The sequence below is a fragment of the Schistocerca nitens genome, chromosome 10 (assembly GCF_023898315.1).
Source record: "Schistocerca nitens isolate TAMUIC-IGC-003100 chromosome 10, iqSchNite1.1, whole genome shotgun sequence".
In the NCBI taxonomy this organism is placed as follows: Eukaryota; Metazoa; Arthropoda; class Insecta; order Orthoptera; family Acrididae; genus Schistocerca; species Schistocerca nitens.
Window position 1 is genome coordinate 226,243,235 of NC_064623.1, and position 17,185 is coordinate 226,260,419.

The window sequence follows — 17,185 nt, forward strand, 5'->3', positions numbered from 1 at the left end:
ATGATATGTAGTGTGGTGGACAGCGGACCGTCCCCGACGTACTCCCAGTGACCTCAGGATATTGGCCAGGAGGATGTGGTCCTGCAGAACATGCAGGAGACTGATCAGCTGAGTGGTATGTAGGCTGGTGGTAAGGTCGTCGTCCTCAAGGTCCTCCCAGGATCTGTGCAGCAGCAAGCAAAAACACCTCAGTACATTGTTTAGAAGGTCCTTCGGTTTCAGTGCGAAGGGTAGTCCTTAGGCGCTGTACAGGCATACAGGAAGCATCAGCCATTCAGTATTACAGAGAGTGGTTAAATGTGCCAGAACCTTGCATATAGGAGGCCTAAAAATCTGTATGGTGCGTGGCTGATAGACACTACATTGTTCTCCAGGTTCTCACAGCAGCAATTCTGGAAAACAGCGGAAGCAGCGCAGAACAATGTTTAGGAAGATCTCCACATCCAGGAGTGTGGTTTTTGGTCATGTGTCCTGGGATCCAGCAGAGGCCCTTGGCTTTGGTAGGAATCAGTGCAACACTTTTAATTAAATATCTCTTTATTGGCTATAGTACAAGATTACATCTCTGAACAAAGATTTTTACAGGATGCCAGAAACTATCTCTACATCCAACTAAGTACTACCACCAAAAATTGAACTTACAGGACATTGGCCACTATGACGATCAGCAATGTTGAGGGTGGTCCTTTGTGCAAGGCGTTTGCAGAGGCACGCAGGACAGTCTGATTGGCTTGATGGGGTTCAGGCTGAAGGAAAGCGCACTCGCCTCTAGGTCCTCCCGCCGACCATGCGGCAGGAAGCGGAAGCGCCTGAGTATGTCTGCCAGGTAGATCTTGATCTGCAGGCGGCCGTACTGGGAGCCCACGCAGTTGCGCGCGCCCAACCCAAAGGGCAGGTAGCTGCACGCGTGCTCCTTACCGACGCGGTCCTCCAAGAAGCGCGAAGGGTCGAACCGCTGTGGGTCTGGGAAGAACTGCGGCAGGCGGTGTGTGAGGAAGGGCAATACAACAAGCAGGGTACCCTTTGGGACCAACACCCGCTTTTCAGACCCTCCAGACAGCCAAAGGTCCTCCGTGGCCACCCGAGGAAGCATTGGGACTGTTGGGAACAGTCGCAGTGTCTCCTGCAGGTCACACCAGAAGACAGTGAAGATACACTGATCAAAAAAATCACAACACAAAAAACTAATCAATGTAGAGTAATGAAATTTCGTGAATACATTTGTCCAGGTAATATGTTTAAGTGCAAGGTCGTAGGTGGTTAATGTAAGTGCAAGATGAGCTATTGCAAATGTGAAATGCTTGATATATTAACAATCGGTGTAACCACCAGAATGTTGAATAAAAGAACGCAAACCCGTGTACAGGTACAGTACATTAATTTCTGGGATGGAATTTCTACCCTGACGCACTTAGCTGTGGATAACGCTGCAGATTTTGCCCGATGATGTCCCATATGCGCTCGATTGCAGACACATCTCGTGAATGAGCAACCCAAAGCAACGTGGACACTGTAGAGCATGCTGAGTTGTTGTTGTTGTTGTGATCTTCAGTCCAGAAGCAGCTCTCCATGCCACACCATCCGGTGCAAGCTTCTTCATCTCCAAGTAACTACTGCAAATTACATCCTTCTGAATCTTCTTAGTGTATTCATCTCTTGGTCTCCCTCTACGATTTTTACCCTCCACGCTGCCAGCCAGTACTACATTGGTGATCCCTTGATGCCTCAGAACATGTCCTACCAACCGATCCCTTCTAGTCAAGATGTGCCACAAATTCCTCTTCTCCCCAATTCTTTTCAGTAAATCCTCATTAGTCACGTGATCTACCCGCATAATCTTCAGCATTCTTCTGTAGCACCACATTTCGAAAGCTCTTATTCTCTTCTTGTCTAAACTCTTTATCGTCCATATTTCACCTCCATACATGGTTACACTACATACAAATACTATCAGAGAAGACTTCCTGACGCTTAAATCTATACTTGCTTTTGTTGATGTTCATCTTATATCCTCCTTTCAAGACACTATCCATTCCGTTCAACTGCTCTTCCAAGTCCCTTGCTGTCTCTGACAGAATTACAATGTCACCAGCGAACCTCAAAGTTTTCATTTCTTCTGCATGGATTTTAATACCTATTCTGAATTTTTCTTTTGTTTCCTTTATTGCTTGCTCAATATACAGATTGAATAACATCAGGGAGAGGCTACAACCCTGTCTCACTCCCATCCCAACCACTGCTTCCCTTTCATACCCCTCGACTCTTATAACTGCCATCTGCTTTCTGTACAAATTGTAAATAGCCTTTCGCTCCCTGTATTTTACCCCTGCCACCTACAGAATTTGAAAGAGAGTTTTCCAATCAACATTGTCAAAAGCTTTCTCTAAGTCTACAAACGCTAGAAACGTAGGTTTGCCTTTCCTTAATCTTTCTTCTAATATAAGTCGTTGGGTCAGTGTTGCCTCACGTGTTCCAACATTTCTACGGAAACCAAACTGATCTTCCCCGAAGTCGGCTTCTACCAGTTTTTCCATTCGTCTGTAAAGAATTCGCGTTAGTATTTTGCAGCTGTGCCTTATTAAAGTGATAGTTCGGTAATTATCACATCTGTCAACACCTACTTTCTTTCGGATTGGAATTATTATATTCTTCTTGAAGTCTGAGGGTATTTCACCTGTCTCATACATTTTGCTCACCAGATGGTAGAGTTTTGTTATGACTGGCTCTCCCAAGGCCATCAGTAGTTCTAATGGATTGTTGTCTATTCCGGGGGCCTTGTTCCGACTCAGGTCTTTCAGTGCTCTGTCAAACTCTTCACGCAGTATCATATCTCCCATTTCATCTTCATCTACATCCTCTTCCATTTCCATAATATTGTCCTCAAGTATATCGCCCTTGTATAGACTCTCTATATACTCCTTCCACCTTTCTGCTTTCCCTTCTTTGCTTGGAACTGGGTTTCCATCTGAGCTCTTGATATTCATACAAGTGGCTCTCTTTTCTCCAAAGGTCTCTTTAATTTTCCTGTATGCAGTATCTATCTTACCCCTAGTGAGATAAGCCTCTACATCGTTACATTTGTCCTCTAGCCATTCCTCCTCAGCCATTTTGCACTTCCTGTCGATCTCATTTTTGAGACGTTTGTATTCCTTTTTGCCTGCTTCATTTACTACATTTTATATTTTCTCCTTTCATCAATTAAATTCAATATTTCTTCTGTCACCCAAGGATTTCTACTAGCCCTCGTCTTTTTACCTACTTGATCCTCTGCTGCCTTCACTACTTCATCCCTCAGAGCTACCCATTCTCCTTCTACTGTATTTCTTTCCCCCATTCCTGTCAATTGTTCCCTTATGCTCTCCCTGAAACTCTGTACAACCTCTGGTTTAGTCATATTATCCAGGTCCCATCTCCTTAAATTCCCACCTTTTTGCAGTTTCTTCAGTTTTAATCTACAGTTCATAACCAATAGAATGTGGTCAGAGTCCACACTGCACCTGGAGATGTCTTACAATTTAAAACAACCTGGTTCCTAAATCTCTGTCTTACCATTATATAATATATCTGATACCTTTTAGTATCTCCATGCTTCTTCCACGTATACAACCTTCTTTCATGATTCTTGAACCAAGTGTTAGCTATGATTAAGTTATGCTCTGCACAAAATTCTACCAGGAGGCTTCCTCTTTCATTTCTTCCCCCCAATCCATATTCACCTGCTATGTTTCCTTCTCTCCCTTTTCCTACTCTCGAATTCCAGTCACCCATGACTATTAAATTTTCGTCTCCCTTCACTACCTGAATAATTTCTTTTATCTCATCATACATTTCATCAATTTCTTCATCATCTGCAGAGCTAGTTGGCATATAAACTTGTACTACTGTAGTGGACGTGGGCTTCGTATCTATCTTGGCCGCAATAAGGCGTTCACTATGCTGTTTGTAGTAGCTTACCCGCACTCCTATTTTTTTATTCATTATTAAAGCTACTCGTGCATTACCCCTATTTGATGTATTTATAACCCTATATTCACCTAACCAAAAGTCTTGTTCCTCCTGCCACCGAACCTCACTAATTCCCACTATATCCAACTTTAACATAACCATTTCCCTTTTTAAATTTTCTAACCTACCTGCCCGATTAAGGGATCTGACATTCAACGCTCCGATCCGTAGAACGCCAGTTTTCTTTCTCCTGATGACGACGTCCTCTTGGCCGCCCGGAGATCCGAATGGGGGACTATTTTACCTCCGGAATATTTGACCCAAGAGGACGCCATCATCATTTAACCATACAGTAAAGCTGCGTGCCCTCAGCCGTTCGCAGTGCCAGCACAGCAAGGCCGTTTTGGTTATTGTTACAAGGCCAGATCAGTCAATCATCCAGACTGTTGCGCCTGCAACTACTGAAAAGGCTGCTGCCCCTCTTCAGGAACCACAAGTTTGTCTGGCCTTTCAACAGATACCCCTCCGTTGTGGTTGCACCTACGGTACGGCTATCTGTATCGCTGAGGCACACAAGCCTCCCCACCAACGGCAAGGTCCATGGTTCATGGGTCATGAGTATATGTAAATCATTCGAATTTCATCAACTGAGTCACAGTTACAATGTTGACATAACAGCCTACACGAGAAACTCCGTGTACTAATCTGCTGTAGAGTGCATCGCAATGTAGAACCGACTCTCGGCAGTGGCCACTGTTCACCATCACGAGATCCGCGTTGTGACCAACATTCCTGGCTGCACGCGGAGATAGCTGCTGGAAGTACAGTTTCACAAAGAATGACAGGATTTCAATACTGCAAAAAATGGTTCAAATGGCTCTGAGCACTATGGGACTTAACATCTATGGTCATCAGTCCCCTAGAACTTAGAACTACTTAAACCTAACTAACCTAAGGACATCACACAACACCCAGCCATCACGAGGCAGAGAAAATCCCTGACCCCGCCGGGAATCGAACTCGGGAACCCGGGCGTGGGAAGCGAGAACGCTACCGCACGACCACGAGATGCGGGCTTCAATACTGCATATTTATCGATAAAACCACACTACAGACATGGGATGAGTTGTAAAATACTCTCTTAAATGTTGAATCTTAAAGTTTTAGCTGTGCTATTAGGAGTGCTGCATGAACAACATCTAGACGAGAGCTAAATTCGACATAAACGTTACACAATGTATCAGAAGTTTGGTAGCTATTATTCTGTTCATCACTTCTTCTTTGTCATGAGCTAAAGGGAAGATGAACACACTTTCCTTCACACATCGCCACAGTGAAAAGTCGCATGGCGTCACGTTTGGCACCCTGGAGGCCAAGAGTACAGAACAGTGGCTCGGGGTCCCCTCTAGATGTTGTTGGCGCTGCTGCCGGTGAACACACGGAGCGTGTGGCGCAGCACAGGTAAAACTTTAAGATAAGGCGAGTATTTTGCAATTCATCCCACGTTGGTATTTTGATATTATCAAAAGATATGGACTTTCGAAACTAGGTCATCCTTTTTGCAATACCTATTTTGTAGCTATTCTCTCTTATCTTAAATCATTTCGTTTTTTTTTTCTTTTCTATATCGCCCTATTGCGTAATTTTGATACTCCTGGCCTAAGAGACGATGTTTCACTTGCTTCCACAAGAAAATCCGCAGGTGGTTGGTTGAGAGTGTCACAGTGTCCTTTTAAAATTTTGATTTACGATTTGAAAGTAATCCTGCAAAAAGAACAAATAATGATAAGAAATGATCATACAGAAAATACAATTTTTTGTGAAGACTGTTCCGAAGAAACGTTACTTTGATATAGGCCTATACTGATTTTTGATATAACATGTTATACAAATAACCTTTCTATGATACGTGAGAGCGGGAAATGTCCCAGATGATGATAAATATTTTCGATAATGGGATAATACAATAAACAGCACTCTTTCTTATTTTGTTTGTAAGCCACAAAAGGCATGATATTCATGTAGGATTACCTAAATATTTTGTTGTAGCTCTAAATAGCAATTATATGATATCTCAATCGATAACAATCTATGATAAAGCATTATAGAGAAAACGTTTATCACCTTCTTCTTAAATCACAGTATTCTGGAAGCAAATGGACACAAGTTTATACAAACACTTAGGATTTATGATACAAAACTGACGTGTTATGTTAACCTGTTATTCCAGCATGCAAACAGAAAACGTTAGAAAGTATTCTTATGTCTAATAAATTAAAAAAATGGAAATGCCATTTTGCAGTCTCATTACTACTCTGAAACCTTGTGAACTTTAACTAAGTTTTTTCAGCGCTAGAAGAAGTGTACTCATACCCTTTCATTTCTGACCCACCTCCTATAAAATGAAAGAATAAATAAATATCCGTGAGATATGTCTGTGATATTTGTCAAGTTTCGCAATGTTCTTGTAGTATCTAAAATATTTTCAAAAATACATCAACTTACAAAACGCAATGTTTACGTTAAGAGTTACAATGTTATTTACCATGGCCTTCCTGCTAAGAAGTAGTCAGTTGAGGCAAAGAGAAGTAACACGACCGAAAGGTGGGTGGCTTGTTGGTGTAAAATGCATACCTGTGTGTGTGTGTGTGTGTGTGTGTGTGTGTGTGTGTGTGTGTGTGTGTGTGTGTGCACTGATCATTTTGGAGAAATCTAGACACTAATGGACTGAACATGAGTGATACAAATTACTACTAGACTACATCAGTCCTTCGAGGTTGCATCTGATCTTCCACAGCAGCGATATTCCAACTACTGTTGCTGAGAACAAATCTGCTGCATACTGTGGCCGTTACTTCATGAGGGGGGAAGGCGGAGAAATGGAAGACGTCCGGTACAGAAGTGTGTGGGAAGCTCAGTGGTACTATCACACAAATGTACGATTCGAATTTTTAAGACTTTTCATGGAAATTGGCATTTCAAAAATCGAAGACGACAGCACTCACGTGATAAGCCACGCCCCTTTACGTATCATGTGACATGCCACATCCCCTTCCCTCCCCTCTCCACCCTGTATCGGCGTAGTTTCAAAACGACACAGTCAAGCACGGCATATCATTTTAATGGCAATTGAAGTGAAATCTCTGTGTAGCACCAGAGCAGGAATCTGAACTGTGCTCAAAAGTATCTGAACGAGCTAAATTTCTGCGTGATGTTCAAAAGTGTTTATCCAAAAACTTACGTAAACGCTGTATCTTGTAGTATTTCCACAGCTAAAATACGTCAGCAACACACACCCATCCATCTACACACCCACCCGCCCCCCCCCCCCACACACACACAAACGCACGCGCGCACACACACACACACACACACACACACACACAATGTGTATATCATGAAATTACAGGTGAAGTAGCACTAGTGAATCTGCAAAGTTAGATTTCCATATAAGGCATAACAGAGCCTCACCTTAATTATTTTCCACATTTCAATCAGTCTATGATGCGTTTCAAGTTCCACAATGTTGCTTTCGAATCTAAAATCTCTACATAAATTCGTCAGCAGCACAAAACACGCAATGGTTGCATCAAGTGTCAGAAAGCTGTTCGCCCCTAACTAAATTTTTTTCGCATCTAACTTGTTCTATGATGCTTTCCAAATGTTACAATGATATCTACACGCTTAAAATAAGTAGAGACTGTTGACATTTCAATCCGAGGAAATGTTATTCGTGGTTCATAGAACAAACTGTCGTTACCTAGTCTTTTTACAAGTTTTTACATAATGTTTCACCGTAGCAAATACGATTTCAGGGTGCGAGCGAGATAATTAATCATATTCTACACTAGAAAAAATAATCGATGTAATTAGCAACCTGATATTGCTTTTTATTTGCATTTGCATTAAAATATTAAGTGGAATCGAGCTTTTGAGGAACACTGCAATGTTTGCTAATTGGAACTATGGTACCATGGGTCTGTAAGACGTTTACAGACTGTATTTCCTATAATAAACTACTGCATATCACCGAAATCTAATCAATATGTGATGCAAAACAGACACACACAGTATAACCAATAGGGAAATGATGTAATGAAACCTGGTTGTAGGCAGGAAGGAACATGTTTTAATGACATTTTTTGTAAGATAGCATGTAAATTTTATATTTTTGTAATATACAAGGAGAACTACATATTACAAATTGTTAGCATTCATCACAACACGACCGAAGTTGGTGGTGGTTGAACACGACAGATATGACACATAGCAAAAGATGAGGGAACCACATCACTGAGATATCTCGAAGGTATCATGTTTGTGTCAAAGATTACTTTGGTAATTTTCAAGAATGAATGCCAATCGAAGCCGCCGGCTGCAGACGATATACGTATATCGAACGTGCCATTCTAAATCGATGACACGACCGTGGTGGCGGGCGTTATGATAAATTATTTGTGCGATGCTAGGAAAACCCAAACGATTTATGGCGGTAGTGAGTGGGATGTCTCGTATTGTAGACGTTTCTTTGGCCGATTGCCTCACGTGGAAGAATCTAATTCCATGCTTATGCAATGTAGAAAATGGTTTTAATTTTTATCGGAAATGTGATACTCTACCCATATTTTTGCGTGACATTGGTAGAGTCTACCCATGTTACGGCAAATACGGAATGCTTCACGTAGCATACACATCAAATGTAGTTTCTCATGAGGACACCGTCGACGAGGAGTGAGGTGAGACGTTTTCTTTGTAATTGCAGCTATTTTAGTAACGCTCTTCTTTTGTCGCTGCTGTAGTGACCACTATAAACATGCGTATCTTGAAGTTTTCCCGGCGTATTGATTGGTCCATCATATTTCGGGCTTGCAGCCGGATCACGTTGACATCTTGGCACGATATTTCGGCTAACAAACGTGAAGCCATCTTCAGGTGAGTACGAGACTGAAGATTACTGGTGCGCGTCGTTCTATATATACCGAAAATTGGCGCGGCGGCGCCTGCGCAGTGAAGAAGGCTAATACCGCGCCCCCTATCTAATTTGGCGCGCTCTGCAGCAGAAGCGGGCCGCGCATACGTAGTGGTGTACCTACATTTGCGCTATCTGTCGTAAAGCGCCTTCGCGCAGCTGAGGCGCGGTAGTCGAAATTATAAAATCAATATAAACATGCTCATAACGCCAGTCACCACAGTCGCGTGATCGATTTAGAATCGCACGTTCGATATCTATCGTTTGGAGACCGAGGCATTGATACGCAATCATTCTTGGAAATTACCATGAAACTATCTTTCATTTATCGAGTAGAAACGCGCGCGCGCGCACACACAGACCCAAACACACTCACTCACACACACACACACACACACAGAGAGAGAGAGAGAGAGAGAGAGAGACAGAGAGAGAGAGAGAGAGAGAGAGAGAGAGAGAGAGAGAGAGAGAGAGAGAGAGAGAGGGAGGGAGGGAGGGAGGGAGGGAGAGAGATGCACACACTCATGCAGGTCGCTTATCGTAATACGTAATTACACTCTAAGACAAAACGGAATGGCACACGACAAAGCAATTATCCGGATAGGACGGAACTCGGTAAGTGTGATGTACACGTACGGACTAACAAATGATTACAATTTCCGGGAAATTGGACGAGAGCTCCAGAGCCTAACAAGTCAATAAAGCGCTGGTCCAGCCGTGGCCTTGTGCAAACAGTTATTCAGCCAGGAATTGGCTGACAGAGTTGTTAGATGTCTTCCTCAGGGATATCGTGCGAAATTCTACCCAACTGGCTCGTTAGATCGTCAAACCCGAGATGGTTCGAGGGCCCTGCCCACAATACTCCAAACGCTCTCAACTGGGGATCCTGGTGGCTGGTTGAGGTAGGGGTCGAGCGGCAAGACGACTAGCAGTGCAAACTCTCGTCGTGTGCAGACAGGCATTATGTTGCTGAAGTAAAAGTCCAGGAGTCAACATGGCGCAGTGCTACAAGGGTGCCGTTGATGACAATGCGGTTCTGTTACGAGAAGAAGTGGCACTCCTGGGCATCGGGCCGTATCGCAGGCCACAGTCATGTCGGTGTCCCAAAGCTATCCAGGGCATCTCCAGACCAATACTGGCCCTGGAACGTCATTGACTGGAGTATCATTGTCTTCAGTGATCGCTTCGGATTGAGCCCTGATGAGTAGTACTGATCTCTTACTGCAAACAAAATTCAAATTTGGCAGCAAAATAAAAAGTTAACAAATTTTCTTCTTAAAATTCAGTCTCGATCGCAGCCCACCACGTATGCTACAAGAACATAGGTGACCGGTTTCGGTCATATCACGTGACCGTCATGAGACCCATGGCATCCTTCCAAGATGGTAGGTGGAGCACTCTTCGCAGCTGCTGTGACGTCAACTGATCACCCCACACCATCAGGCCGGGCGATACGCCGGTACGGCGATGACGAACACGCGCTTCCAATGTGCGCTCACCGAGATGTCGCCAAACACGGATGCGACCATCATGATGCAGTAAACGGAACCTGGATACATCGGAAAAAATGACGTTTTGCCATTGGTGCACCCAGGTTCGTTGTTGAGTACACCATCACAGGCGCTCCTGTCTGTGATGCAGCGTCAAGGGTAACCGCAGCCACGGTCTCCGAGCTGATAGTACATGCTGCTGCAAACGTCGTCGGATGGTTGTTGTCTTGCAGACGTCCCCATCTGTTGACTCAGGGATCGAGACGTGGCTGCACGATCCGTTACAGCCAAGCGAATAAGATGCCTGTCATCTCGACTGCTAGTGATACGAGGCCGTTGGGATCCAGCACGGCGTTCCGTCTTACCCTCCTGAACCCACCGATTCCATATTCTGCTGACAGTCATTCGATCTTGACCAACGGCAGCAGCAATTTCGCGATACGATAAACCGCAATCACGATAGGCTACGATCCGACCTTTATCAAAGTCGGAAACGTGATGGTACGCATTTCTCCTCCTTACACGAGGCATCACAACAACGTTTCACTAGGCAACGGAGGTCAACTGCTGTTTGTGTATGAGAAATCGGTTGCGAACTCTCCTCATGTCAGCACGTTGTAGGTGTCGCCACCGGTGCCAACCTTGTGTGAATGCTCTGAAAAGCTAACCATTTGCATATCACAGCATGTTCTTCCTGTCGGTTAAATTTCGCGCCTGTAGCACGTCATCTTCGTGCTGTATCAATTTTAATGGCCAGTAGTGTATATTAAAATAACTGGTGGCTGTAATGTAAGCAACAAAATGGTTACTCAAATGTCCACTGTTGCTTGTAATATTGAATAAACGTATTCACAGATGCATGTGAAAAATCTCTGTACCATACGATGCTGTGAAAATAGTTAATTTTATTAATGTTCATCCTACTAATTTGCTCCGCGGAGGGTTGGTTGCCGTGCGGTCAGAGGCGTCATGTCGCGGTATGCGCGGCTCCCCGCGTCGGAGTTTCGAGTCCTCCCTCGGGCATGGGTGTGTTAGCGTAAGTTAGATTAAGTGGTGTGTAAGCTTAGGGACCGACGACAGCAGCAATTTGGTCTCATACAACTTACCACAAATTTTCAAATTGCTACTAATTATCGAATTTTTGTACAGCTAACCTAAATGCTCAACCGCTTTTATTGGCAAAAATGGATGTACCTAAGTATGTAAAAGTTTTTATTGACTAACACGGATGTAAGATGGTTATATCACACTAGAACTGTTCTCATATGGTATGACGTTTATCTTCTTCTCACCGGGTACACCTTCCTTAGGCAATATCTGGTTTCTGACTGTAGCTTATTTGACTGAAATTTTGATGAAAAGTCAACAGTTAAAATTTATTACTTCACAGACCAAACACAAACCTGTGTAACGTGCAAGATTGTACGAATCGTTCATCAAAAGCCTTGGAGTTTGGGAAATCTGTCTGATATCCAATCAAACTGAGGACTTCGATACCCTTCACGATTTCCTGGTAAAAGTTCGTCTTACTTCAGACGAAAATATTAAGAATAAAATTAAGGAGCATTTTAAGGTACTTTCAGAGACTATTTGCCTGCTCTATGCAGTAATAACAACGGCATTCGTAATCGCTTGGAAAAGACAATAGCTTTGCAATCCACACGAACTGTAAATTGAAATGAGCAGCTATTCGAAACTCTCAGTGACTAAATTACAGAAACTAAATCTTCGTCACCAATAAGTTTCTGGTTAAGCATAAAGACGGAATTTCGAATGCTAGCAAAGAAATCTATAACAGGTTTATTACCTGTCTCGTCTGCGAAAAGGCTTTCCCTTCTTACATGTATGTAAAAAATAAATCTAGAAACAAACCTTCTGTGGTTCCTGATTTCAGAGTTATGTTGCATGCAAAGCAGGTGGATCCTTGTCATCGAATCCCAAGGAAGTGTTAAGCCAATCAGTTTCATAATGAAAACTTTTAGATCAACAGAAAAGTGTAAAATCCTTTAATATTGCATACTAGACTTAATCACAGCACAAAAGCATCACCAGCTGGTACGGCTGAGCGCAACTATCCACAGTGCAGCAACAGGGTGGAGCGGATGTGCACAGCCTGGCTCGGGTGGGCAGATCTGCTGTCCAGCACAACTCTGCCGTGTACGACATTCCAAACGTTGTGTCTGGCGGACTTTCCTCTTGCCTGACGTCCAAGCAAACTGCGCCTGAGCAGTGATACAGTCGTGAGTAAACAACACACAAAGAACCGCAAAATATCAAGCACTGGGCGCGAACAAGGGGAATCGTCTGCGAGTAGATCAAAGGGAATGGCTACCAAAGAAGGGGTAGCAGTCCCGGTCCTGCCTCTTCCTGAAAGAGAAGATGTCCTCGTCAATAATTCCGTGAGCACGTCAAACAAATCTGCAGGGACGCACACTCGATGCTGCTGGTGCTCTCCTTTAAGCGTCAGCACAAAGCAAAAAGCAAATTACTCGCATTCCTCGAATAATGAGCTATCAAACCGAGGGATATCGAAATTTTGTCGAAGACATTAGGCTCTCCTTAAAATGGAAAGCAGTCTCCATCTACAAAGGCTACACAGTGAAGAAGCAGCTGCACAACCGTGAAGACTTTCGGTTTGTTGTCAAAAGCATGGAAAACAGAGGAATGCAACGCCCCACTTATAAATTCCTCAAGGTGGTAATCGAAAAACTGTCCCCCGTCCGCACGCCAGCGTCAAAGGAAACAGACGTCCAACAGAAACTAAAAGAACTAGGATTTAACGCACATGTTGTAGTCAGGGTGCACAAACCTGAGACAATGAAAAAAGACAAGGCAAAAAAACAAGGGTAAAACATTTGTATTCGTTGCAAATATCGTGAAGGCCGACAGTTTCTCAGATGTCTAAATAATCACGCACCTACTGTACCATGAGGTAACAGTAGAGTCATACAGAGAGAGAGGTAGACACAGCCAGTGCTACGGTTGCCAAAGGTTCAGTCATCTTTTATGCAACTGCGACGTGGACCACCACAGGCAGCTACTTCACCGAGCTCTGTTTGAAAGCGACAGCAGAGGCACCGAAATGCGCAAACTGTAAAGGGTCGCACCCAGACAGTTACAGAAAATGCCCCTCTTGGATCGAAATGTCAAAATCCATGAATTCAAACAGAGACCGAAGAGTGCAAGCTGGTCCCAAAGCAGCCCCTTCTCTCAACTCTGCTAGGAAACAGAAATGAGCGACAGAAAGCGGCGACTGCACAGCCGCCTGCTGCTGCACGCACCGCTCCTACCCCCACCACTGCTCCTACCCCCACCACTGCTCCCCCTTCCCCTCCCACCACTGCTAAGCAGTTTCAACGTTAGCGAAATAGTTACCACGGTGGAAACGATGGAGCAGGTCATGACTGCCCCAGACAACCTGTTAAAAGTTCATGAGTATTGCCACAGCAGTGATGTCATTCTTCAATGGTCCCTACTCCTAAGTTATCCTTTACCATAGTAAATTGTAATTCAGATCTCATTCAACCCCAAAAATACTCCCCAGAATTATTCTTAGACAACTATGCGATCTATATCGCACTATTAGGCAAAACCCACCTTAAACCGATAACAACCTTAGGATTAGAAACTATACCACATACAGAAATGATGGATCAAATCGTCTCAAAGGAGGGACGCTAGTCTTAGTTCAGAATAGATTACCCATTGTGTGTGTGTGTGTGTGTGTATTGAACCGGGGACGTAGGAGCGATGGAGAGGCTTCGTCCCCGCCGCCGCCCTCAGTGGTTCACAACCCCACAACAGGCCACAGCAGTCCACCACGCACCCCACCGCCGCCCCACATCGAACACAGGGTTATTGTGCGGTCCTGCCCCCATTGGACCCCCCCCCCTCCCCCTGGGAACGTCTCTTATCAGACGAGTGTAACCCCAAATGTTTGCATGGTAGAGTAATGATGGTCTACACGTACATGGAGACAGGGGAACCAGCCAGAATTCGCCGAGGCAGATGTAAAACCATCCATAGACTGGCCGGCACACCGGACCTCGCCACTAATCCGGCGGGCAGATTTGTGCCGGAGACCGGCACACCTTCCCGCTTGGGAAACAGCGCGTCAGACTGCTCGGCCAGCCGGGTGGGCATAGGTTACCCATAGTCAGCGGGAATTTAGGCCACTACGATAGAGACAGAAGTAAATAGGACGACTGTGACTCTAGTGGCAGCCTACCATCCTCCTGGTGAGACTATTCCTCCAGTAGGCCTAGAAACACTATTGCTCTTAGGTCAGAGAGTGATTATTGGAGGAGACTTGAAAAACATGGCAGAGGGCTGTAGAACTGGAAACGTGACTGGCAGTACATTGCACATCCTGATAGAGGCAAGAAACCATGTTAACATCATAGCACCAGGAGAGTCAACATACTAATCTCGCATCACTCTTACCACTCCGACATACTAGACATGTTCCCACATAAAAATTTTCGTAGGGAATACAACCCAATTAACATAAACAAGCTTGGCTCTGACCACTTCCCACTCAGCCTGAAACTAGCCACTGCCAACTACATAAGAAAAATCACAACTAACTGCACATACTCGACCGACTAGGAGAACTGTAGAAACCTGGCACGCCTCCACATGGACGACTACCAGAATGTGAATAACAGAAGACACATCGACGGCAATGTGGACACACAGCACGAATACTACTCAAGGTCAACGACAAAGACGACGCACCAAAACAGACGATAGGACCTTCCTGAAGAAATACGAGAACCACTGAGGTCTAAAAGGCACTTCAGGAAACGCTGTCGATGATGATGACACTGAAGACCACGAAGAGGAAGTTGAGCGATCAGTCAGAAGAAAGAAGAATATCACAGACCTCAGTTCAGCCAGTCATTTACGAAATGTTCAGGTCAACCATCAAACGGTTCACAACTCCAAATCTCCTAGTACCGATGGCGTTAGGCCACTTCAATCCAAAAATCTTCCACTCAACCATCTACAACTCCTGCCGAGGACTACATTATTTCACTACAGCCTGGAAGACAGCCGGAGTCATCACCCTCCCGAACCAAAAGAAAAATCCCCTCTTTCCACAAAACCTCAGACGAATGTCTCTCCTAAGCTTTCTCAGTAAAATCCTCGAACACTTAATCATCACATCACTGCAAACCTTCCTCAACGACAGGCAAATCACCATCCTCTAACAATTTGTCTTTCACGCGAGGAATGACACAACAACCTGTTGTTGTTGTTGTTGTTGTTGTTGTTGTTGTAGTCTTCAGTCCTGAGACTGGCTTCATACAGCTCTCCATGCTACCCTATGCTGTGCAAGCTTCTTCATCTCCCAGTACTTACTGCAACCCACATCCTTCTGATTCTGCTTAGTGTATTCATCTCTTGGTCTGCCTCTACGATTTTTACCCTCCACGCTGCCCTCCAACAACCTAGGCCACCTGAATGGTCGAGCAAATCCGCAAGGCCGTGGCAGAAGGGCACAGCACAGGAGCGGTCTTCTAGGATATCAAGGAAGCCTTAGACCATGTTTGGCATGACAACATAAACGTATAGATGCAGGGATTTCCCAGGACTCAGTCGTGGGCTCCGTACCACACAGTATCCATATTAAAGATATCACTAAACAAGACAACAGTCATATCACACTCTCTGCAGATGATACAGCTGTCTACACACACTAGTCACCCGAACACCAGTTACTTCGTCATGTGCATGCAGCGGCACATTTAGAAAAATTAATTAATGATGCAACTTCTGGAAGAACAAAATTAATCGCAAAAAATGGAGCGCCATAATTTTCACAACCAGGAGACCAGGAGGAGACTACCCAATCGGCAGCTCTCTCTAGACAGGTGAGATCTCCTATGGTGTGAATCGGTAGAATATTTAGGCCCCAAAATTGATCACAAACTACTTTGGAGTTTACACATTGCTGACGCATGTAATTGGGGTTTGGGCAGGTTTCATCAGTTACACCCATTGCTCAAGACCAATGGGTTAGTACTTCCTGCTAGACTATATGGCTGTGATGTCTGGGTCAGGGCTTCTGACACTCACCTACACAAACTACCAGTGCTTCAAAACAAAGGACTTGGAATCATTATAGATGCACACTCGTTCGTTCCCAACATACACATACACCAAGGCACAAACATACCATCCATCATTCCTCTCATACAAAAACACTTGCAATTACTCTACAACAAAACAGGTACATCACTGTTTCATCTCATCTCATCATTAGGTACAGATCCAAATCACATTAACTGTAAGCATTACCACTCGGCAGTTTCGAGTATAACACATAGTGAAAATAAACTCAATAACATGCTAAACACAAAACTCGGCAACACACAAAAGAAGTTAAACAGTAAACGAAAGCCTCATTGTCAACCTTCACTTTAGGCAGAATGTGTTGCGCTTAGACATGCTACCAGTCAGTCAATCATTGACCTCACGGTATGGTACTGGCTTCGTCTTTTGGTTCAGAATGTATATCATTTTCTGTTGTTACACAGTGGAAATTATGTGAAACAGCATACTGAACAGATTACTATGTGAAATAGCATTTTCAACACATCATATAGGTAAGAAAAGGAAGTTGCTATACTTTCAAAGTCACCCAACATTATAGTGATTCCACACTAGAACATTAACTTTAACTTCCACTACAAAACATCTGTCAGCTTCTGCTGATAATGCTAAGTAGGAAAGGCAGTGATAGTTAACACAAACAGACAGGCATTCCGAACTGACA

At 44.1% G+C, this 17,185-nt stretch overlaps 1 protein-coding gene across 1 annotated transcript in view; it reads right to left on the minus strand.

The window, feature by feature from the left end:
* Positions 1-526: 526 nt before the first annotated feature.
* The window catches only part of LOC126210183 (cytochrome P450 4C1-like), a 194,472-nt gene continuing 177,813 nt past the window's right edge, over positions 527-17,185 (minus strand). Inside the window, exon 7 of the mRNA XM_049939347.1 lies at positions 527-1,123. Within this exon, the coding sequence (XP_049795304.1) occupies positions 665-1,123 (459 nt within the window). The 3' untranslated portion in view covers positions 527-664. The remainder of the gene's footprint in view (positions 1,124-17,185) is intronic.